At 47.4% G+C, this 26954-nt stretch overlaps 1 protein-coding gene across 1 annotated transcript in view; it reads right to left on the minus strand.

Annotated features, from left to right (window-relative positions):
- LOC141160917 (uncharacterized) overlaps window positions 1-26954 on the minus strand; it is a 339036-nt gene that overhangs the window by 295434 nt on the left and 16648 nt on the right. The window contains exons 2-3 of the mRNA XM_073645721.1: window positions 26020-26121; window positions 8190-8456 (exon numbers count right to left, since the gene is read on the minus strand). Of these exons, the coding sequence (XP_073501822.1) occupies window positions 8190-8456; window positions 26020-26121 (369 nt within the window). The remainder of the gene's footprint in view (window positions 1-8189; window positions 8457-26019; window positions 26122-26954) is intronic.

Here is a 26954-nt window from a genome sequence, read left to right on the forward strand (position 1 = left end):
TTTCAAAGCGTCATGTCAAGGCTCGTCTACAGTTTGCTCATGATCACTTGGAGGACTCTGAGACAGACTGGTTCAAGGTTCTATGGTCTGATGAGACCAAGATCGAGATCTTTGGTGCCAACCACACACGTGACGTTTGGAGACTGGATGGCACTGCATACGACCCCAAGAATACCATCCCTACAGTCAATCATGGTGGTGGCAGCATCATGCTGTGGGGCTGTTTCTCAGCCAAGGGGCCTGGCCATCTGGTCCGCATCCATGGGAAGATGGATAGCACGGCCTACCTGGAGATTTTGGCCAAGAACCTCCGCTCCTCCATCAAGGATCTTAAGATGGGTCGTAATTTCATCTTCCAACAAGACAACGACCCAAAGCACACAGCCAAGAAAACCAAGGCCTGGTTCAAGAGGGAAAAAGTCACGGTGTTGGAGTAGCCTAGTCAGTCCCCTGACCTTAACCCAATTGAAAACTTGTGGAAGGAGCTCAAGAATAAAGTCCACATGAGACACCCAAAGAACCTAGATAACTTGGAGAAGATCTGCATGGAGGAGTGGGCCAAGATAACGCCACAGACCTGTGCCGGCCTGATCAGGTCTTATAAAATACGATTATTAGCTGTAATTGCAAACAAGGGTTATTCCACAAAATATTAAACATAGGGGTTGTATAATAATTGACCCACACTTTTATGTTTAAAATGTAATAAAATTCAACTGAGCAACATAACTTATTGGTTTGTAAGATTTATGCTTCTGTTCATAAAACCTACTCTCGTTTGCAGTTTGAAGGCTCTTAACTTATTTGCATCTTATCAAACCAGCTAAATCTGCAGGGGGTTGAATACTACTTGTAGGCACTGTATATATGTGTCACACAGTGGTACAATCCACATACGTGGCACACTGTGGGCACCTTCCAGATAATGACAAGATGTCCAACAAGGTTCAGATAAGTGAGGGCTTAACACAGATACTAAACCATGAAGCACAGATCTTGAGGGTGCACGTGTGTTATGGTTTTGCTTTCCATATACATACAATATTAGACATTCGGCCAGTCACTCTTCTGACAAATTATCACCTCTTTATGAAAGTGAAGACGACATTGTGTGACTTGTTTCAGCTCTAAATTATAGGCGTGGTCCGACAAAGCCATTTTCCTTCTAAATCCCAATGTCAAGGATAAAAGTTGTGGGGGGGGGGTCGCGCAACTCCCACCGCTGTTACCAATTTATCATAGATGACACCGGAGAAATCACACAGATACCAGCTTTGCCACCAGTTTGTCAGGGAGACAACTCCGTTACCTCCAATCACAGGACAATTACGCAATTGGCTAACGAGGGATGGACGAGGCCGCGGCCTCAAGGTGGCTATGTGAAGGCATGAGAGAAGGTCATGCGGTCAGATGAAACCAAAATAGAACTTTATGGTATCAACTCCACTCGTCATGTTTGGAGGAAGAAGCATGAGAACAACCCCAAGAACACCATCCCAACCGTGAAGCATGGTGAGGAGAAACATCATACTTTGGGCATGCTTTTCTGCAAAGGGGATAGGACAACTGCACTGCATTGAAGGGAGAATGGATGGGGTCAAGTATCGCGGGATTTTGGCCAACAACCTCCTTCCCTCAGTGTCAGGGAGATATTGATGTCAGGAAAATGTTCTTCCATGTTTCACTGACATGGATATATTGACCATTTCTCTCTTTTGTCAATGCCAAGCTGTCTCCATGGAAATTCTAGCACAGGGCCCCAATTAACACAGCCATAAGTAAGAGCTTACACAAACAAGTGACAGCCTGGAGGTGCCACCAAGAAACTTAGAATGCAAGCATCTTGTCCCTGAAAGATGCAGGAGGTAATTAGTGGCAGGATTGCAATAATTTGTCTGTAACTGAGAAGGTTTGCTTTCCCGAGCTTAGAAAAAAGAGATCTCTAGCCATATATGAAATATGGAATAACTGATGTTCCGTAATTCTGACAATAACGGGACCCATATTTTTGGTGGCAGGGACAGCTAAGAAACAAGATGCTCAGTTTTTCATAGTCGTAGGCCCCTCTGTAGAGCTGTAACGCAAAAACCCCAGAATAGCAGACTGCAACTATGCGATGTGTGGTCCCTAAATGAAGATAAAATCATAAGGGAAAAATGGTGTCGTTTGCAAGCTTCTGCGATCAACGAGCAATGAGTTATCGCAGAAGTTAGCGTTTTTAATAAAAATGTACAGGCTGGAGACCGGCCCACCTGATGTCACCACAAGGGGCATGTGGACAGATCTCCTTTAGGTATAAGAGAACCCATGGACATTAGAGGAGCACTCATTGCTATGGGGGTATAAGGATTTTAAGCAACGAGTCGCGTTCGATAACGCTCAAATCAACTGGGGAGCCCCTCCTCCACCTATATTGAATCGTCGCAGCGATCTTTATAGCGCAAGTTGTCTTCTTTTATCCTGTTTATTTTATGTATCTGCCTATGTATTTTAATGTCTCCTTTGTAATATCCTTGTATATATTTTTCCTAAACACTGATTCCCTTTTGGATTAAATATAAAATTTAATAGTTCTGTTTCTTTTGTCCTGTAATCGTTCCCTCTCCCAAAGCCATATACGCTACCAAAACACAGGCCTTTATTATATTTCAAATCTGGACGGTGGTTGCAGAGAATAATAATAATCGGGCTATTGTGAAGCTGACAGTGACGGTACGGGGTAGTAAACATGGATTCCATGCTTTGGAACCCAGAGGTGTGACGCCATACTCTCACTGGTCGGTTGCCGATATCCACGTAGCGAGTAGCCTGGATCATGTGCTCGCAACGCCAGACGAAATACGGACAGCATGACAGCAACATTGAGATATTGTGTGATCTCCCCGGTGTCGTCCAGTGTAGGTGATCCCTGACACTCAGTACGAGCATTGAAAATGGGTCGTGGCTGGGTCTTCCATCATAACTATGACCTGAAACACACAGCCAGGGCAACTAAGGAGTGGCTCCGTAAGAAGCATATCAAGGTCCTGGAGTGGCCTAGCCAGTCTCCAGACCTGAACCCAGAGCTGAAACTCAATGTTGCCCAGTGACTGCCCCGAAACCTGAAAGATCTGGAGAAGATCTGTATGGAGGAGAGGGCCAAAATCCCTGCTGCAGTGTGTGCAAACCTGGTCAAGATCTACAGGAAACGTCTGACCTCTGTAATTGCAAACAAAGGTTTCTGAACCAAAGTTCTGTTATTCTATTGTATCAAATTCTTTTTTTTCCCTTTTCTATATATTCCCCGTACAGTCACTACAAGCTCCGCAATAACAAAAAATGAACTACTAGCTAGCACCACCAATTGTTTATACAGGCCAATTGGACACCTGTTACAAGTAGTGTATGGCCTCAGGGGTGCAGTTTACAGAGCAAGAAGAATGGAGCTATTACATTTTATATTTAATCCAGAAAGATAGGCAGGGTTTATAAATATATTTAAAGATGATACAAAATGGGAACAAACAATCCAGTATATACAATTACATGAAATAAAAAGGAAAAAGAAAAGAAAAAATATTAAACCTGAGCTTGCAGGAATGATTCTTATCTTTATGTTGGGAAGCACCCTGATTAGGAAAATGGACACTCACACAGTGAACTATGTCTTCCAGAATGACAAAGACAGTTACCCAAACTCTCATTTTTATTAGATCTAGGTTACACCCACATACTTCCCCTAGATTAGCTCATGGGAGAGCTGTTTGTAGGATGTGTTAGTCCTGTTAGAATTTTATGAGATCCTCAACTTGCAAGATATCTTCACCCCTGGAGGTCCCAGGTGGTAGATATTGTCATCATGTTTGTTATCTCGATTTTACCAGTCTAAAGAGAAGAAACATGGTGTGGATAGCACCATTCATCTGACCGTTGTTAAGGTGGCCTTACGGTGATGTGAGTGAATGCGTTATGTTCATCCCTTCACTACGACGCAGAAAATATATTTTCACAAAAATATCAGATAGATGCAAACCCCAATATTCATCACTGACCTACTGGCTGCAAAAAGTCTGGAGACCAGTGCTTTTATCAGAGGAAGCTCCAGCCTGGAAAGCACACTTTTCTGCTTCTGAATAAACAAAAACCAGGGTGGAGATGTTGGTTTGCTCCTTTCATCACAATGTTCTTTCCAGGTCACACCCCCCCCAGGTCCCTCACTTATGCTTCCTTCCTTTGAAGTCCACACGTCAGACTCTTCAAACCCTTCTCCCTGCGAGTGGCGGTTGTGTATCGCCCTCCAGGCTCCTCCCGCCAGTGCCTGGATCACTTTGCCACCTGGCTTCCTCACTTTCTATCCTGTGACATCCCCACCCTCATCATGGGCGACTTTAACATCCCCATCAATGATCCCCTCTCCCAATCTGCCTCTCATCTACTTTTTCTAACCTCCTCATTCGGCCTCTCACAGCTTACTAACTCTCCTACACATGAAGATGGGAATACTCAGGACCTGGTCTTCTCCAGTCTCTGCTCGCTGCATGACTTTACTAACTCCCCTCTCCAGCTCTCGGACCACAACCTTCTTTCCTTCTCTGCCAGTAACGGTCTCCTCACCCGGGAAACCCCCACTTACCACACTTATAGGAACACACGTACCATTAATACCCAGCAGCTTATAGACAATCTCCACACATCTTTAGCCCCCATCTCCTCCGTCTCCTGTCCAGACTTAGCATTGTCACACTACAATAGTACACTGCAGAGCGCCCTAGATGAAGCAGCACCTTCTACTCGCAGAAAGATCCCACACAGACAACGGCAGCCCTGGCACACAATGCAAACACGCTTTCTTCAGCGTTGCTCAAGGTGTGCCGAGCGTCAGTGGAGAAAATCTCTTTTAGCAGAGGACTTCATCCACTATAAATTCATGCTCAAAACCTATAACTCTGCTCTTCATCTGGCCAAACAATCCTACTTCACCACCATCATCACTTCACTATCTATTAACCCAAAACAACTTTTTGAAACCTTAAACTCCCTCCTGAAACCTAAAGCACAGGCCCCCACCACCAACCTCAGCGGGGAGGATCTGGCCACTTATTTCCTAGAAAAAATTAACCACATCCATCAGGGCATCTCAGCCCAATCTCCTCAGTGCTTGGATCCCTTTCACTGCCGCACTTCAAGCTCACTAGCCATCTTTGAGCCTGTCACAGAAGAAGTTACCCAGCTCCTTGCTTCTTCTCGACCTACAACCTGCAGCAGTGACCCCATTCCCTCACATCTCCTGCAGTCCCTCTCACCGGTGGTCACCACTCACCTGACTAAAATATTTAACCTCTCTCTTTCGTCAGGTATCTTTCCCTCCTCAGTTAAACATGCCATCATAACCTACAGACCTGTCTCTAATCTGCCATTCATCTCTAAACTCCTGGAACGCCTGGTCCACTCCCGTCTAATCCGCTATCTCTCAGATAACTCTCTCCTCGACCCTCTACAATCCGGTTTCCGCTCCTTACACTGCACTGAAACTGCCCTCACTAAAGTCTCTAATGATCTACTAACAGCTAAATCTAATGGTCACTACTCCCTGCTGATCTCCTGGATCTCTCTGCAGCATTTGACACTGTGGATCACCAGCTCCTCCTCTCTATGCTCCGCTCTATAGGCCTCAAGGACACCGCTCTCTCCTGGTTCTCCTCCTACCTCTCTGACCGCTCCTTCACTGTATCTTTTGCCGGCTCCTCTTCCTCTCCTCGTCCCCTTACTATCGGGGTCCGCAGGGCTCAGTCCTAGTCCCCCTCCTCTTCTCTCTATACACTGCCCCTATTGGACAAGCAATCAGCAGATTTGGGTTCCAGTATCATCTCTATGCTGACGACACCCAATCATACACTTCTTCCCCTGACATCACCCCTACCCTAATACAAAATACCAAGGATTGTTTGTCTGCTGTCTCTAACATCATGTCCTCCCTCCATCCTAAACTGAATCTCTCCAAAACTGAACTCCTCATGTTTCCCCCCTCTACTAACCTAACTCTACCTAACATCGAAATTACCTTGGAGGGTTCATCCATAACTCCCAGCAGCACGCCCGCTGCCTGGGGGTCATATTCGACTCTAACCTTTCCTTTACTCCCCATATTCAATCACTCACTCGCTCTTGTCACCTTATAAACATCTCCAGAATCCGATCTTTTCTCAATTTGGAAACTGCAAAAACTCTTACTGTCTCTTATTCACTCTCGTCTGGACTACTGCAACTCTCTTCTGATCGGTCGCCCTCTTACCAAACTTACTCCTCCTCTCCAATCCGTCCTGAATGCAGCAGCCAGGGTCGTATTTCTGTCCAGCAGCTTCACCGATGCCTCCATCTTGTGCCAGTCATTACACTGGTTACCCATTCAATACAGGGTCCAATATAAACTCATTGCTCTCACCCACAAAGCTCTCCACAGTTCTGCACCACCTTATATCTCCTCTCTCATCTCAGTCTATTGCCCTACACGTGCCCTCCGTTCTACAAATGACCTAAGACTAACATCCCCCATAATCCGAAACTCGCACCTCCGTCTGCAAGACTTCTCTTGTGCTGCGCCAGTTCTCTTGAATGCTCTACCCCAGATGATCGGACTGATGCCTAGCCCCGATGTCTTCAAGCGCGCCTTAAAAACCCATCTCTTTAAACAAGCCGACCACCTCAACTCAAAAAACTAACTTTCCCCTGTTCTCTCCTAAATACTATTCAGAATCTGCTCCCTACTGTTCATCTGTCTCCACACCCTCCATGCACACGATAACTGCACTCGGTAATTGAGTATTGCACTTATACTGGCTGATGACCGGATCATACAGATTTATATGAAAATCCCTATTTATTATAATTACCGACCTGAAATAACAATCACTGATCACCTATTGTGTCCCCCCATTTCCTTGTAGAGCGAGCAGCCGGACCCTCACTCCTAATGTAACTGTTTAAACTGAATGTATTGTCTGTATATGTCTCTGCTTAATTGTAAAGTGCTGCGGAATATGTTGGCGCTATATAAACAAAAATTATTATTATTATTATTATTATAAATAAACCAGTCTTTGTGTCTTCGTCCCAGAGTAAATCTCCCACTGTAATTACCAAGGTTGCTGGAGGGGGCCCTACTTCAATTGAGGTCAAAGTGTCAGCTCTCACTTCCCCCACTATAATCCCATATGTCCAAATGTGAGGGTGATATGTCCCCTCTCCGGAGATATCTGTATGGATTTAAATTTTTCTCTGACATTCTAATGTCATAATCTAATCTATTTTCTAATATACTTTTAATTAAAGTCCCTATCTGTCCCTCACTACACTACATAACTGCTCTATTTTTTTTCTACCACTTCCTTTTTGATGACTGTTCATTTCAGAATCCCCATTGCATGTAGGGATACCCAAACTAGCCGTCATCAGGTGGCAGAGGCCCCTGCCCAATTCCTGAAATTAAGCATCATCAGTGACTTCTGGGGCTGGGCGTGTCCCAGCACGCTCGCTCATCGGCTCACATCAAGTGACGTCACTTGCGGGTATTCTGACAACGTGCACTGACAGTGCGCTCTGGTGCCGACTCGTTACTGCTGATCTGAGCTGATCTGAGCCTGCAACAGAGAGCGCACTGTCAGTGTGCACATCGCGCAGGGACAAGCCCAGCCCAGGGAATTGAAGTCACGGATGATGCTTCATTTCGGAGGGAGGTGGGGTGGGGGGCAGAGGATATCGCAGTGACCGCAGCCTCTGCCCCCTGATGACGCTTCACTTGAGGCTCCCAGCATGTTTTGGAAAACTCAAACAAAGCATCAGCAAAAAGGAAGTTGTAAAAGCAGGAAGATAGCATGGCGAGGGAATGGTGGGGACTTTTTAATTCAAGAATATTAGAAAATAGTTTAGATTGTAGCAATAAACTAATGGTAGATTAAAAAAGCGAAATACTCAAGGTCGCTGCAGGAACCATAGGGACAGGAGCCCGTTAAATGTTAACGGTTATTTCATGCCGATGAATATGTTCATGAGGTCTCGTCTAGCGAACTCTACATTTGTAAAGGACCCACGAAGAGCCGAAACGCATCATGTGAAACAACTACTTTAATTCAGCAGAAGAGGGAAGTGCTGTGAGGAGCAGCAGTGCAGGACACAGATCAAGCACCGACGCGCGCCACCATGCCCCTATTTACCTGCTGACAACGTGATGTTGCCGATTCTCATGTTCAGCTCCATGTTCTTGGCTTCAATAAAATGGATCTTCTCCTCTAAAACCACCAGCAAGGACCCAGCAGTCACGGAGGTTGCATTCTGGCTGTGGATCACCTGCTCGACATCCGACTCCACAACAGACTCCTCTGTACCTCCACTAAATAGCCACTGAGAGTGGGACCCCTCAAGACATCTCAGGTTGCAAAAACCTTCTCTGAAGTCAGAAAGTTCCTTCTCCAGATCCAGTTCTGTTACAAAAACATTAAACACCGGCATCAGAGAGATATGTACCTATAATCATCTGAACCTTCTCCTCTGGATCTCATTAATAATGGACATAAGGAGCCGCAATCTAAATATTCAGAACTCTCAAAGAAATTCCTGTTCAGATAATGCATCTCCAAGGTGGTCAGATCAGTGTCTTGATCAAATCTGCAGCCACCACTAGGGGGAGCTCCCTGTATACAGAGATACATGATAAGATTCTGTGTGCAGCCACCACTAGGGGGAGCTCCCTGTATACAGAGATACATGATAAGAATCTGTGTGCAGCCACCACTAGGGGGAGCTCCCTGTATACAGAGATACATGATAAGATTCTGTCTGCAGCCACGACTAGGGGGAGCTCACTATATACAGCGATACATGATAAGATCCTGTCTGCAGTCACCACTAGGGGGAGCTCCCTGTATACAGAGATACATGATAAAATCCTGTCTGCAGCCACCACTAGGGAGAGTACCCTGTATACAGAGATACATGATAAGATCCTGTCTGCAGCCTCCACTAGGAGGAGATCCCTATATACAGAGATACATGATAAGATCCTGTCTGCAGCCACCACTAGGGGGAGCTCCCTGTATACAGAGATACATGATAAGATCCTGTCTGCAGCCAACATTAGGGGGAGCTCCCTGTATACAGAGATACATGATAAGATTCTGTCTGCAGCCTCCACTAGGGGGAGCTCCCTGAATACAGAGATACATGATAAGATTCTGTGTGCAGTCACCACTAGGGGGAGTTCCCTGTATACAGAGATACATGATAAGGTTCTGTCTGCAGTCACCACTATGGGGAGCTCCCTGTATACAGAGATACATGATAAGATTCTGTGTGCAGCCACCACTAGGGGGAGCTCCCTGTATACAGAGATACATGATAAGATCCTGTCTGCAGCCAACATTAGGGGGAGCTCCCTGTATACAGAGATACATGATAAGATTCTGTCTGCAGCCTCCACTAGGGGGAGCTCCCTGTATACAGAGATACATGATAAGATTCTGTCTGCAGTCACCACTAGGGGGAGCTCCCTGTATACAGAGATACATGATAAGATCCTGTCTGCAGCCACCACTAGGGGGAGCTCCCTGTATACAGAGATACATGATAAGATTCTGTCTGCAGTCACCACTAGGGGGAGCTCCCTATATACAGAGATACATGATAAGATCCTGTCTGCAGTCACCACTAGTGGGAGCTTCCTGTATACAGAGACACATGATAAGATCCTGTCTGCAGCCACCACTAGGGGGAACTCCCTGTATACAGAGGTACATGATAAGATTCTGTCTGCATCCACCACTAGGGGGAGCGCCCTGAATACTGAGATACATGATAAAGTTCTGTCTGCAGTCACCACTAGGGGGAGCTCCCTGTATACAGAGATATATGAAAAGATTCTATCTGTATCCACCACTAGTGGGAGTGCCCTGAATAATGAGATACATGATAAAGTTCTGTCTGCAGTCACCACTAGGGGGAGCTCCCTGTATACAGAGATACATGATAAGATTCTGTCTGCAGTCACCACTAGGGGGAGCTCCCTGTATACAGAGATACATGATAAGATCCTGTCTGCAGTCACCACCACTAGGGGGGGCTCCCTGTATACAGAGATACATGATAAGATCCTGTCGGCAAGCTCCACTAGGGGGAGCTCCCTGTATACAGAGATACATGATAAGATTCTGTCTGCAGCCAACACTAGAGGGAACTCCCTGTATACAGGATACATGATAAGATTCTGTCTGCAGCCAACACTAGAGGCAGCTCCCTGTACACAGAGATACATGATAAGATCCTGTCTGCAGTCACCACTAGGGGGAGCTCCGTGTATACAGAGATACATGATAAGATCCTGTCTGCAGTCACCACTAGGGGGAGGTTTCTGTATACAGAGATACATCATAAGACCCTGTCTGCAGTCACCACTAGGGGGAGCTACTTGTATACAGAGATACATGATAAGATCCTATCTGCATCCACCACTAGGGGGAGCGCCCTGGATACTGAGATACATGATAAAGTTCTGTCTGCAGTCACCACTAGGGGGAGCTCCCTGTATACAGAGATACAGGATAAGATCCTGTCTGCAGTCACCACTAAGGGGAGCTCCCTGTATACAGAGATACATGATAAGATCCTGTCTGCAGTCACCACTAGGGGGAGCTCCGTGTATACAGAGATACATGATAAGATCCTGTCTGCAGTCACCACTAGGGGGAGGTTTCTGTATACAGAGATACATCATAAGACCCTGTCTGCAGTCACCACTAGGGGGAGCTACTTGTATACAGAGATACATGATAAGATCCTATCTGCATCCACCACTAGGGGGAGCGCCCTGGATACTGAGATACATGATAAAGTTCTGTCTGCAGTCACCACTAGGGGGAGCTCCCTGTATACAGAGATACAGGATAAGATCCTGTCTGCAGTCACCACTAAGGGGAGCTCCCTGTATACAGAGATACATGATAAGATCCTATCTGCATCCACCACTAGGGGGAGCGCCCTGAATACTGAGATACATGATAAGATCCTATCTGCATCCACCACTAGGGGGAGCGCCCTGAATACTGAGATACATGATAAAGTTCTGTCTGCAGTCACCACTAGGGGGAGCTCCCTATATACAGAGATACAGGATAAGATCCTGTCTGCAGTCACCACTAGGGGGAGCTCCCTGTATACAGAGATACAGGATAAGATCCTGTCTGCAGTCACCACTAGGGGGAGCTCCCTGTATACAGAGATACATGAAAAGATTCTATCTGTATCCACCACTAGGGGGAGTGCCCTGAATACTGAGATACATGATAAGATCCTATCTGCATCCACCACTACGGGGAGCGCCCTGAATAATGAGATACATGATAAAGTTCTGTCTGCAGTCACCACTAGGGGGAGCTCCCTGTATACAGAGATACATGATAAGATTCTGTCTGCAGTCACCACTAGGGGGAGATCCCTGTATACAGAGATACATGATAAGATACTGTTTGCAGTCACCACTAGGGGGGGCTCCCTGCATACAGAGATACATGATAAGATCCTGTCTGCAACCTCCACTAGGGGGAGCTCCCTGTATACAGAGATACATGATAAGATCCTGTCGGCAGCCACCACTAGGGGGAGCTCCCTGTATACAGAGATACATGATAAGATTCTGTCTGCAGCCAACACTAGAGGGAACTCCCTGTAAACAGGATACATGATAAGATTCTGTCTGCAGCCACCACTAGGAGGAGCTCCCTGTACACAGAGATACATGATAAGATCCTGTCTGCAGTCACCACTAGGGGGAGCTCCCTGTATACAGAGATACATGATAAGATCCTATCTGCATCCACCACTACGGGGAGCGCCCTGAATAATGAGATACATGATAAAGTTCTGTCTGCAGTCACCACTAGGGGGAGCGCCCTGAATACTGAGATACATGATAAAGTTCTGTCTGCAGTCACCACTAGGGGGAGCTCCCTATATACAGAGATAGAGGATAAGATCCTGTCTGCAGTCACCACTAGGGGGAGCTCCCTGTATACATTGATACATAATAAGATCCTGTCTGCAGTCACCACTAGGGGGGGCTCCCTGTATACAGAGATACATGATAAGATCCTGTCTGCAGCCTCCACTAGGGGGAGCTCCCTGTATACAGAGATACATGATAAGATCCTGTCTGCAGCCACCACTAGGAGGAGCTCTCTGTATACAGAGGTACATGATAACATCCTGTCGGCAGCAACCACTAGGTGGAGCTCCCTGTATACAGGATACATGATAAGATTCTGTCTGCAGCCACCACTAGGGGGAGCTCCCTGTATACAGAGATACATGATAAGATTCTGTCTGCAGCCACCACTAGGGGGAGCTCCCTGTATACAGAGATACATGATAAGATTCTGTCTGCAGCCACCACTAGTGGGAGCTCCCTGTATACAGAGATACATGATAAGATTCTGTCTGCACCCAACACTAGAGGGAGCTCCCTGTAAACAGAATTCATGATAAGATCCTGTCTGCAGCCTCCACTAGGGGGAGCGCCCTGAATACTGAGATACATGATAAAGTTCTGTCTGCAGTCACCACTAGGGGGAGCTCCCTGTATACAGAGATACAGGATAAGATCCTGTCTGCAGTCACCACTAGGGGGAGCTCCCTGTATACAGAGATACATGATAAGATCCTGTCTGCAGTCACCACTAGGGGGAGCTCCCTGTATACAGAGATACATGATAAGATCCTGTCTGCAATCACCACTAGGCGGGGCTCCCTGTATTCAGAGATACATGATTAGATCCTGTCTGCAGTCATCACTAGGGGGAGCTCTGTGTATACAGAGATACATGATAAGATCCTGTCTGCAGCCACCACTAGGAGGCGCTCTCTGTATACAGACATACATGATAATATCCTGTCGGCAGCCAACACTAGGGGGAGCTCCCTGTATACAGAGATACATGATAAGATCCTGTCTGCAGTCACCACTAGGGGGAGGTTTCTGTATACAGAGATACATGATAAAATCCTGTCTGCAGCCTCCACTAGGGGGAGCTCCCTGTATACAGAGATACATGATAAGATCCTGTCTGCAGCCTCCACTAGGGGGAGCTCCCTGTATACAGAGATACATGATAATATCCTGTCGGCATCCTCCACTAGTGGGAGCTCCCTGAATACTGAGATACATGATAAGATCCTATCTGCATCCACCACTAGGGGGAGCGCCCTGAATACTGAGATACATGATAAAGTTCTGTCTGCAGTCACCACTAGGGGGAGCTCCCTGTATACAGAGATACAGGATAAGATCCTGTCTGCAGTCACCACTAGGGGGAGCTCCCTGTATACAGAGATACATGATAAGATCCTGTCTGCAGTCACCACTAGGGGGGGCTCCCTGTATACAGAGATACATGATAAGATCCTGTCTGCAGCCTCCACTAGAGGGAGCGCCCTGAATACTGAGATACATGATAAAGTTCTGTCTGCAGTCACCACTAGGGGGAGTTCCCTGTATACAGAGATACAGGATAAGATCCTGTCTGCAGTCACCACTAGGGGCAGATCCCTGTATACAGGGATACATGATAAGATACTGTCTGCAGTCACCACTAGGGGGAGCTCCCTGCATACAAAGATACATGATAAGATCCTGTCTGCAGTCACCACTAGGGGGGGCTCCCTGTATACAGAGATACATGATAAATCCTGTTTGCAGCCTCCACTAGGGGGAGCTCCCTGTATACAGAGATACATGATAAGATCCTGTCTGCAGCCACCACTAGGAGGAGCTCTCTGTATACAGAGATACATGATAATATCCTGTCGGCAGCCACCAGTAGGGGGAGCTCCCTGTATACAGAGATACATGATAAGATCCTGTCTGCAGTCACCACTAGGGGGAGGTCCCTGTATACAGAGATACATGATAATATCCTGTCGGCAGCCACCACTAGGGGGAGCTCCCTGTATACAGAGATACATGATAAGATTCTGTCTGCAGCCACCACTAGGGGGAGCTCCCTGTATACAGAGATACATAATAATATCCTGTCGGCATCCTCCACTAGTGTGAGCTCCCTGAATACTGAGATACATGATAAAGTTCTGTCTGCAGTCACCACTAGGGGGAGCTCCCTCATACAGAGATTCATGATAAGATCCTGTCTGCAGTCACCACTAGGGGGAGCTCCCTGTGTACAGAGATACATGATAAGATCCTGTCTGCAGCCACCACTAGGGGGAGCTCCCTGTATACTGAGATACATGATAAGATCCTGTCTGCAGTCACCACTAGGGAGAGCTCCCTGTATACAGAGATACATGATGAGATTCTGTCTGCATCCACCACTAGGGGGAGCTCACTTATACAGAGATCCATGATAAGATCCTGTCTACAGTCACCACTAGGGGGAGCTCCCTGTATACAGAGATACATGATAAGATCCTGTCTGCAGTCACCAGTAGGGGGAGGTCCCTGTACTCAGAGATACATGATAAGATACTGTCTGCAGCCACCACTAGGGGGAGGTCCCTGTACACAGAGATACATGATAACATCCTGGCTGTAACCACTACTAGGGGGAGCTCCCTGTATACAGAGATACATGATAAGATCCTGTCTGCAGTCACCATTAGGGGGAGCTCCCTGTATACAGAGATACATGATAAGATCCTGTCTGCAGTCACCACTAGGGGGAGTTCCCTGTATACAGAGATACATGATAAGTTCCTATCTGCATCCACCACTAGGGGGAGCGCCTTGAATACTGAGATACATGATAAGATCCTGTCTGCAGTCATCACTATGGGGAGCTCCCTGTATACAGAGATACATGATGAGATTCTGTCTGTAGCCACCACTAGGGGGAGCTCCCTGTATACAGAGATACATGATAAGATTCTGTCTGCAGCCTCCACTAGGGGGAGCTCCCTGTATACAGAGATACATGATAAGATCCTGTCTGCAGTCACCACTAGACGGATCTCTCTGTATACAGAGATACATGATAAGATCCTGTCTGCAGCCACCACTAGGGGGAGCTCCCTGTATACAGAGATACATGATAAGATCCTGTCTGCAGCCACCACTAGGGGGAGCTCCCTGTATACAGAGATACATGATAAGATTCTGTTTGCAGCCGCCACTAGGGGGAGTTCCCTGTATACAGAGATACATGATAAGTTCCTGTCTGCAGCCACCACTAGGGGAAGCTACCTGTATACAGAGATACATGATAGGATTCTGTCTGCAGTCACCACTAGGGGGACCTCCCTGTATACAGAGATACATGATAAGATCCTGTCTGCAGTCACCACTAGGTAGAGCTCCCTGTATACAGAGATACATGATAAGATTCTGTCTGCAGCCGCCACTAGGGGGAACTTCCTGTATACAGAGATACATGATAAGATCCTGTTTGCAGTCACCACTAGAGTGAGCTAACTGTATACAGAGATACATGATAAGATTCTGTCTGCAGCCACCACTAGGGGGAGCTCCCTGTATACAGAGATACATGAGAAGATTGTGTCTGCAGCCACCACTAGGGGGAACTCCCTGTATACACAGATACATGATAAGATCCTGTCTGCAGTCACCACTAGGGGGAGCTCCCTGTATACAGAGATACATGATAAGATCCTGTCTGCAATCACCACTAGGCGGGGCTCCCTGTATTCAGAGATACATGATTAGATCCTGTCTGCAGTCATCACTAGGGGGAGCTCTGTGTATACAGAGATACATGATAAGATCCTGTCTGCAGCCACCACTAGGAGGCGCTCTCTGTATACAGACATACATGATAATATCCTGTCGGCAGCCAACACTAGGGGGAGCTCCCTGTATACAGAGATACATGATAAGATCCTGTCTGCAGTCACCACTAGGGGGAGGTTTCTGTATACAGAGATACATGATAAAATCCTGTCTGCAGCCTCCACTAGGGGGAGCTCCCTGTATACAGAGATACATGATAAGATCCTGTCTGCAGCCTCCACTAGGGGGAGCTCCCTGTATACAGAGATACATGATAATATCCTGTCGGCATCCTCCACTAGTGGGAGCTCCCTGAATACTGAGATACATGATAAGATCCTATCTGCATCCACCACTAGGGGGAGCGCCCTGAATACTGAGATACATGATAAAGTTCTGTCTGCAGTCACCACTAGGGGGAGCTCCCTGTATACAGAGATACAGGATAAGATCCTGTCTGCAGTCACCACTAGGGGGAGCTCCCTGTATACAGAGATACATGATAAGATCCTGTCTGCAGTCACCACTAGGGGGGGCTCCCTGTATACAGAGATACATGATAAGATCCTGTCTGCAGCCTCCACTAGAGGGAGCGCCCTGAATACTGAGATACATGATAAAGTTCTGTCTGCAGTCACCACTAGGGGGAGTTCCCTGTATACAGAGATACAGGATAAGATCCTGTCTGCAGTCACCACTAGGGGCAGATCCCTGTATACAGGGATACATGATAAGATACTGTCTGCAGTCACCACTAGGGGGAGCTCCCTGCATACAAAGATACATGATAAGATCCTGTCTGCAGTCACCACTAGGGGGGGCTCCCTGTATACAGAGATACATGATAAATCCTGTTTGCAGCCTCCACTAGGGGGAGCTCCCTGTATACAGAGATACATGATAAGATCCTGTCTGCAGCCACCACTAGGAGGAGCTCTCTGTATACAGAGATACATGATAATATCCTGTCGGCAGCCACCAGTAGGGGGAGCTCCCTGTATACAGAGATACATGATAAGATCCTGTCTGCAGTCACCACTAGGGGGAGGTCCCTGTATACAGAGATACATGATAATATCCTGTCGGCAGCCACCACTAGGGGGAGCTCCCTGTATACAGAGATACATGATAAGATTCTGTCTGCAGCCACCACTAGGGGGAGCTCCCTGTATACAGAGATACATAATAATATCCTGTCGGCATCCTCCACTAGTGTGAGCTCCCTGAATACTGAGATACATGATAAAGTTCTGTCTGCAGTCACCACTAGGGGGAGCTCCCTCATACAGAGATTCATGATAAGATCCTGTCTGCAGTCACCACTAGGGGGAGCTCCCTGTGTACAGAGATACATGATAAGATCCTGTCTGCAGCCACCACTAGGGGGAGCTCCCTGTATACTGAGATACATGATAAGATCCTGTCTGCAGTCACCACTAGGGAGAGCTCCCTGTATACAGAGATACATGATGAGATTCTGTCTGCATCCACCACTAGGGGGAGCTCACTTATACAGAGATCCATGATAAGATCCTGTCTACAGTCACCACTAGGGGGAGCTCCCTGTATACAGAGATACATGATAAGATCCTGTCTGCAGTCACCAGTAGGGGGAGGTCCCTGTACTCAGAGATACATGATAAGATACTGTCTGCAGCCACCACTAGGGGGAGGTCCCTGTACACAGAGATACATGATAACATCCTGGCTGTAACCACTACTAGGGGGAGCTCCCTGTATACAGAGATACATGATAAGATCCTGTCTGCAGTCACCATTAGGGGGAGCTCCCTGTATACAGAGATACATGATAAGATCCTGTCTGCAGTCACCACTAGGGGGAGTTCCCTGTATACAGAGATACATGATAAGTTCCTATCTGCATCCACCACTAGGGGGAGCGCCTTGAATACTGAGATACATGATAAGATCCTGTCTGCAGTCATCACTATGGGGAGCTCCCTGTATACAGAGATACATGATGAGATTCTGTCTGTAGCCACCACTAGGGAGAGCTCTCTGTATACAGAGATACAAGATAAGATCCTGTCTGCAGTCACCACTAGGGGGAGCTCTCAGCATACAGAGATACATGATAAGATCCTGTCTGCAGTCACCACTAGGGGGAGCTCCCTGTATACAGAGATACATGATAAGATTCTGACTGCAGTCACCACTAGGGGGAGCTCCCTGTATACAGAGATACATGATAAGATTCTGTCTGCAGCCTCCACTAGGGGGAGCTCCCTGTATACAGAGATACATGATAAGATCCTGTCTGCAGTCACCACTAGACGGATCTCTCTGTATACAGAGATACATGATAAGATCCTGTCTGCAGCCACCACTAGGGGGAGCTCCCTGTATACAGAGATACATGATAAGATCCTGTCTGCAGCCACCACTAGGGGGAGCTCCCTGTATACAGAGATACATGATAAGATTCTGTTTGCAGCCGCCACTAGGGGGAGTTCCCTGTATACAGAGATACATGATAAGATCCTGTCTGCAGCCACCACTAGGGGAAGCTACCTGTATACAGAGATACATGATAGGATTCTGTCTGCAGTCACCACTAGGGGGACCTCCCTGTATACAGAGATACATGATAAGATCCTGTCTGCAGTCACCACTAGGGGGAGCTCCCTGTATACAGAGATACATGATAAGATTCTGTCTGCAGCCGCCACTAGGGGGAACTTCCTGTATACAGAGATACATGATAAGATCCTGTTTGCAGTCACCACTAGAGTGAGCTAACTGTATACAGAGATACATGATAAGATTCTGTCTGCAGCCACCACTAGGGGGAGCTCCCTGTATACAGAGATACATGAGAAGATTGTGTCTGCAGCCACCACTAGGGGGAACTCCCTGTATACACAGATACATGATAAGATCCTGTCTGCAGTCACCACTAGGGGGAGCTCCCTGTATACAGAGATACATGGTTAGATCCTGTCTGCAGTCACCACTAGGGGAACTCCCTGTATACAGAGATACATGATAAGATTCTGTCTGCAGCCACCACTAGGGGGAGCTCCCTGTATACAGAGATACAAAATAAGAAAGATCCTGTCTGCAGCCACCACTAGAGGGAACTCCCTGTATACAGAGATACGTGATAAGATTCTCTCTGCAGTCACCACCAGGGGGAGCTCCCTGTATACAGAGATACATGATAAGATCCTGTCTGCAGCCACCACTAGGGGGAGCTCCCTGTATACAGAGATACATGATAAGATCCTGTCTGCAGTCACCACTAGGGGGAGCTCCCTGTATACAGAGATACATGATAAGATTCTCTCTGCAGCCACCACTAGGGGGAACTCCCTGTATACAGAGATACATGATAAGATTCTGTCTGCAGCCACCACTAGGTTTAGCTCCCTGTATACAGAGATACATGATAAGATCCTGTCTGCAGCCACCACTAGGGGGAACTCCCTGTATACAGAGATACGTGATGAGATTCTCTCTGCAGTCACCACCAGGGGGAGCTCCCTGTATACAGAGATACATGATAAGATCCTGTCTGCAGTCACCACTAGGGGGAGCTCCCTGTATACAGAGATACCTGATAAGATCCTGTCTGCAGTCACCACTAGGGGGAGCTCCTTGTATACAGAGATACATGATAAGATCCTGTCTGCAGCCACCACTAGGGGGAGCTCCCTGTATACAGAGATACATGATAAGATCCTGTCTGCAGTCACCACTAGGGGGGGCTCCCTGTATACAGAGATACATGATAAGATCCTGTCTGCAGCCTCCACTAGGGGGAGCGCCCTGAATACTGAGATACATGATAAAGTTCTGTCTGCAGTCACCACTAGGGGGAGTTCCCTGTATACAGAGATACAGGATAAGATCCTGTCTGCAGTCACCACTAGGGGGAGATCCCTGTATACAGAGATACATGATAAGATACTGTCTGCAGTCACCACTAGGGGGAGCTCCCTGCATACAGAGATACATGATAAGATCCTGTCTGCAGTCACCACTAGGGGGGGCTCCCTGTATACAGAGATACATGATAAATCCTGTTTGCAGCCTCCACTAGGGGGAGCTCCCTGTATACAGAGATACATGATAAGATCCTGTCTGCAGCCACCACTAGGAGGAGCTCTCTGTATACAGAGATACATGATAATATCCTGTCGGCAGCCACCAGTAGGGGGAGCTCCCTGTATACAGAGATACATGATAAGATCCTGTCTGCAGTCACCACTAGGGGGAGGTCCCTGTATACAGAGATACATAATAATATCCTGTCGGCAGCCACCACTAGGGGGAGCTCCCTGTATACAGAGATACATGATAAGATTCTGTCTGCAGCCACCACTAGGGGGAGCTCAATGTATACAGAGATTCATGATAATATCCTGTCGGCATCCTCCACTAGTGTGAGCTCCCTGAATACTGAGATACATGATAAAGTTCTGTCTGCAGTCACCACTAGGGGGAGCTCCCTCATACAGAGATTCATGATAAGATCCTGTCTGCAGTCACCACTAGGGGGAGCTCCCTGTATACAGAGATACATGATAAGATCCTGTCTGCAGCCACCACTAGGGGGAGCTCCCTGTATACTGAGATACATGATAAGATCCTGTCTGCAGTCACCACTAGGGAGAGCTCCCTGTATACAGAGATACATGATGAGTTTCTGTCTGCATCCACCACTAGGGGGAGCTCACTTATACAGAGATCCATGATAAGATCCTGTCTACAGTCACCACTAGGGGGAGCTCCCTGTATACAGAGATACATGATAAGATCCTGTCTGCAGTCACCAGTAGGGGGAGGTCCCTGTACTCAGAGATACATGATAAGATACTGTCTGCAGCCACCACTAGGGGGAACTCCCTGTATACAGAGATACATGATAAGATCCTGTCTGCAGTCACCACTAGGGGGAGTTCCCTGTATACAGAGATACATGATAAGTTCCTATCTGCATCCACCACTAGGGGGAGCGCCTTGAATACTGAGATACATGATAAGATCCTGTCTGCAGTCATCACTATGGGGAGCTCCCTGTATACAGAGATACATGATGAGATTCTGTCTGTAGCCACCACTAGGGAGAGCTCTCTGTATACAGAGATACAAGATAAGATCCTGTCTGCAGTCACCACTAGGGGGAGCTCCCAGCATACAGAGATACATGATAAGATCCTGTCTGCAGTCACCACTAGGGGGAGCTCCCTGTATACAGAGATACATGATAAGATTCTGACTGCAGTCACCACTAGGGGGAGCTCCCTGTATACAGAGATACATGATAAGATTCTGTCTGCAGCCTCCACTAGGGGGAGCTCCCTGTATACAGAGATACATGATAAGATCCTGTCTGCAGTCACCACTAGACGGATCTCTCTGTATACAGAGATACATGATAAGATCCTGTCTGCAGCCACCACTAGGTGGAGCTCCCTGTATACAGAGATACATGATAAGATCCTGTCTGCAGCCACCACTAGGGGGAGCTCCCTGTATACAGAGATACATGATAAGATTCTGTTTGCAGCCGCCACTAGGGGGAGTTCCCTGTATACAGAGATACATGATAAGATCCTGTCTGCAGCCACCACTAGGGGAAGCTACCTGTATACAGAGATACATGATAGGATTCTGTCTGCAGTCACCACTAGGGGGACCTCCCTGTATACAGAGATACATGATAAGATCCTGTCTGCAGTCACCACTAGGGGGAGCTCCCTGTATACAGAGATACATGATAAGATTCTGTCTGCAGCCGCCACTAGGGGGAACTTCCTGTATACAGAGATACATGATAAGATCCTGTTTGCAGTCACCACTAGAGTGAGCTAACTGTATACAGAGATACATGATAAGATTCTGTCTGCAGCCACCACTAGGGGGAGCTCCCTGTATACAGAGATACATGAGAAGATTGTGTCTGCAGCCACCACTAGGGGGAACTCCCTGTATACACAGATAGATGATAAGATCCTATCTGCAGTCACCACTAGGGGGAGCTCCCTGTATACAGAGATACATGGTTAGATCCTGTCTGCAGTCACCACTAGGGGAACTCCCTGTATACAGAGATACATGATAAGATTCTGTCTGCAGCCACCACTAGGGGGAGCTCCCTGTATACAGAGATACATGATAAGAAAGATCCTGTCTGCAGCCACCACTAGAGGGAACTCCCTGTATACAGAGATACGTGATAAGATTCTCTCTGCAGTCACCACCAGGGGGAGCTCCCTGTATACAGAGATACATGATAAGATCCTCTCTGCAGCCACCACTAGGGGGAGCTCCCTGTATACAGAGATACATGATAAGATCCTGTCTGCAGTCACCACAAGGGGGAGCTCCCTGTATACAGAGATACATGATAAGATTCTCTCTGCAGCCACCACTAGGGGGAACTCCCTGTATACAGAGATACATGATAAGATTCTGTCTGCAGCCACCACTAGGTTTAGCTCCCTGTATACAGAGATACATGATAAGATCCTGTCTGCAGCCACCACTAGGGGGAACTCCCTGTATACAGAGATACGTGATGAGATTCTCTCTGCAGTCACCACCAGGGGGAGCTCCCTGTATACAGAGATACATGATAAGATCCTGTCTGCAGTCACCACTAGGGGGAGCTCCCTGTTTACAGAGATACCTGATAAGATCCTGTCTGCAGTCACCACTAGGGGGAGCTCCTTGTATACAGAGATACATGATAAGATCCTGTCTGCAGCCACCACTAGGGCGAGCTCCCTGTATACAGAGATACATGATAAGATCCTGTCTGCAGTCACCACTAGGGGGAGCGCCCTGTATACAGAGATACATGATAAGATTCTCTCTGCAGCCACCACTAGGGGGAACTCCCTGTATACACAGATACATAATAAGATCCTGTCTGCAGTCACCACTAGGGGGAGCTCCCTGTATACAGAGATACATGATAAGATCCTGTCTGCAGCCACCACTAGGGGGAGCTCCCTGTATACAGAGATATATGATAATACTCTGTCAGCAGCCACCACTAGGGGAAGCTCCCTGTATACATAATACATGATAAGATCCTGTCTGCAGCCACCACTAGGGGGAGCTCCCTGTATACAGAGATATATGATAAGATTCTGTCAGCAGCCACCACTAGGGGGAGCTCCCTGTATACAGAGATACATGATAAGATCCTGTCTGCAGCCAACACTAGGGGGAGCTCCCTGTATACAGAGATACATGATGAGATTCTGTCTGCAGCCACCACTAGGGGGAGCTTCCTGTATACAGAGATATATGATAAGATTCTGTCAGCAGCCACCACTAGGGGGAGCTCCCTGTATACAGAGATACATGATAAGATCCTGTCTGCAGCCAACACTAGGGGGAGCTCCCTGTACACAGAGATACATGATGAGATTCTGTCTGCAGCCACCACTAGGGGGAGCTCCCTGTATACAGAGATGCATGATGAGATTCTGTCTGCAGCCACCACTAGGGGGAGCTTCCTGCATACAGAGATACATGATGAGATTCTGTCTGCAGCCACCACTAGGGGTAGCTCCCTGTATATAGAGATACATGATAAGATCCTGTCTGCAGCCACCACTAGGGGGCACTCCCTGTATAATGAGATAAATGATAAGATCCTGTCTGCAGCCACCACTAGGGGGAGCTCCCTTATACAGAGATACATGATAAGATCCTGTCTGCAGTCACCACTAGGGGGAGCTCCCTGTATACAGAGATACATGATAAGATCATGTCTGCAGTCACCACTAGGGGGAGCTCCCTGTATACAGAGATACATGATAAGATCCTGTCTGCAGCCACCACTAGGTGGAGTTCCCTGTATACAGAGAAACATGATAAGATCCTGTCTGCAGCCACCACTAGGGGGAGCTCCCTGTATACAGAGATACATGATAACATCCTGTCTGCAGTCACCACTAGGGGGAGCTCCCTCTATACAGAGATACGTGATAAGATCCTGTCTGCAGTCACCACTAGAGGGAGCTCCCTGTATACAGAGATACATGATAAGATTCTGTCTGCAGCCGCCACTATGGGGAACTCCCTGTATACAGAGATTCATGATAAGATCCTGTCTGCAGCCGCCACTAGGGGGAACTCCCTGTATACATATATACATGATAAGATCCTGTCTGCAGCCACCACTAGGGGGAGCTCCCTGTATACAGAGATACATGATAAGATTCTGTCTGCAGCCACCACTAGGGGGAACTCCCTGTATACAGAGATACAGGATAAGATTCTGTCTACAGCCAGCACTAGAGGGAGCTCCCTGTATACAGAGATACATGATAAGATTCTGTCTGCAGTCACCACTAGGAGGAGCTCCCTGTATACAGAGATACATGATAAGATTCTGTCTGCAGCCACCAGTAGGGGGAACTCCCTGTATACACAGATACATGATAAGATCCTGTCTCCAGTCACCACTAGAGGGAGCTCCCTGTATACACAGATACATGATAAGATCCTGTCTGCAGTCACCACTAGGGGGAACTCCCTGTATACACAGATAGATGATAAGATTCTGTCTCCAGTCACCACTAGGGGGAGCTCCCTGTATACAGAGATACATGATAAGATCCTGTCTGCAGTCACCACTAGGGGGAGCTCGCTGTATACAGAGATACATGATAAGATCCTGTCTGCAGTCACCACTAGGGGGAGCTCCCTGTATACAGAGATACATGATAATATCCTGTCTGCAGTCACCACTAGGGGGAGCTCCTCGTATACAGAGATACATGATAAGATCCTGTCTGCAGTCACCACTATGGGGAGCTCCCTGTGTACAGGATACATGATAAGATTCTGTCTGCAGCCACCACTAGGGGGAGCTCCCTGTATACAGAGATACATGATAAGATCCTGTCTGCAGCCACCACTGAGGGGAGCTCCCTGTATACAGAGATACATGATAAGATCCTGTCTGCAGCCACCACTAGGGGGAGCTCCCTGTATACAGATTTACATGATAAGATTCTGTCTGCAGCCACCACTAGGGGGAGCTCCCTGTATATAGAGATACATGATAAGATTCTGTCTGCAGTCACCACTAGGGGGAGCTCCCTGTATAATGAGATAAATGATAAGATCCTGTCTGCAGCCACCACTAGGGGGAGCTCCCTTATACAGAGATACATGATAAGATCCTGTCTGCAGTCACCACTAGGGGGAGCTCCCTGTATACAGAGATACATGATAAGATCATGTCTGCAGTCACCACTAGGGGGAGCTCCCTGTATACAGAGATACATGATAAGATTCTGTCTGCAGCCGCCACTAGGGGGAACTCCCTGTATACAGATATACATGATAAGATCCTGTCTGCAGCCACCACTAGGGGGAGCTCCCTGTATACAGAGATACATGATAAGATTCTGTCTGCAGCCGCCACTAGGGGGAGCTCCCTGTATACAGAGATACATGATAACATCCTGTCTGCAGTCACCACTAGGGGGAGCTCCCTGTATACAGAGATACGTGATAAGATCCTGTCTGCAGTCACCACTAGAGGGAGCTCCCTGTATACAGAGATACATGATAAGATTCTGTCTGCAGCCACCACTAGGGGGAACTCCCTGTATACAGATATACATGATAGGATCCTGTCTGCAGCCACCACTAGAGGGAGCTCCCTGTATACAGAGATACATGATAAGATTCTGTCTGCAGCCACCACTAGGGGGAGCTCCCTGTATACACAGATACATGATAAGATCATGTCTCCAGTCACCACTAGGGGGAGCTCCCTGTATACACAGATACATGATAAGATCCTGTCTGCAGTCACCACTAGGGGGAGCTCCCTGTATACAGAGATACATGATAAGATTCTGTCTCCAGTCACCACTAGGGGGAACTCCCTGTATATAAAGATACATGATAAGATTCTGTCTGCAGCCATAACTAGGGGGAGCTCCCTGTGTACAGAGATACATGATAAGATTCTGTCTGCAGCCAACACTAGGGGGAGCTCCCTGTGTACAGGATACATGATAAGATCCTGTCTGCAGCCACCACTAGGGGGAGCTCCCTGTATACAGAGATACATGATAAGATCCTGTCTGCAGCCACCACTAGGGGGCGCTCCCTGTATACAGAGATACATGATAAGATCCTGTCTGCAGTCACCACTAGGGGGAGCTCCCTGTATACAGAGATACATGATACGATTTATACTCTACATATATGTAATGTATATATATGTCTCTCATACAGGTTTGCTTTGTGATCCTTACCTTTATAAGCCAGGTAGACAAATCCACCCGTTAGGAGGGTCAGATACACAAACAGAAATATCGGCATACATTTATCCTTATGGGTCTTTTTTGGCTTCACATCTACAATGAGAGGAAAGATTATTACGGGTCAGTGATGCTGGAGCGCTCTGGAGATTATATAATATAACGCCGGCACGTACAATATAATGAAGCACAATCTGTTATTAATAAATGATGATTTTCTGCCACTATTAACATCATGATTGTGTTGACCTTCCCGACTGTTTGTTCCGCTCCAGAACATTGGTTTTCTAGCAGTGCCCGCATCGTAGCAGTGCCCGCATCGTAGCAGTGCCCACATCGTAGCAGTGCCCGCATCGTAGCAGTGCTCGCTTTGTAGCAGTGCCCGCATCGTAGCAGTGCCCGCATCGTAGTAGTGCCCGCTTTGTAGCAGTGCCCGCTTTGTAGCAGTGCCCGCATCGTAGCAGTGCCCGCATCCTCCTCTTCCGAGTCATCGTGCACCTTCCATCACTCACTCGGATTCCTGATGAAGTCTGAAGCTACGTGCCACAGTCTGCGCTTCCCATAGAGGGAGCCATCTCCCCTCACAGTAGATTAGGATTTAGGATTTTTCCTCACTCCCTTATTGTTCTTTCTTCGATGTCTCTTAGAATCACATTCCCCGCTGTCAGCGATTTCTACTGTCAGCGACCCGCACCCATTTACTTCTGCCTTACTTCTCTATTTATGGTGTCCTGGGGGAAGGGACAGAACATGGAGCAATATTTGTAGAAAAGGAGGTGCCGTAACCGCAAAACCTCCAGAAGATGGTCGAGTAATCTAGTTACCTCCAGAAGATGGTCGAGTAATCTAGTTACCTCCAGAAGATGGTCGAGTAATCTAGTTACCTCCAGAAGATGGTCGAGTAATCTAGTTACCTCCAGAAGATGGTC

Source organism: Phyllobates terribilis, unplaced genomic scaffold, assembly GCF_046119375.1.
Source record: "Phyllobates terribilis strain yellow unplaced genomic scaffold, ASM4611937v1 Scaffold_9__5_contigs__length_417890890, whole genome shotgun sequence".
In the NCBI taxonomy this organism is placed as follows: Eukaryota; Metazoa; Chordata; class Amphibia; order Anura; family Dendrobatidae; genus Phyllobates; species Phyllobates terribilis.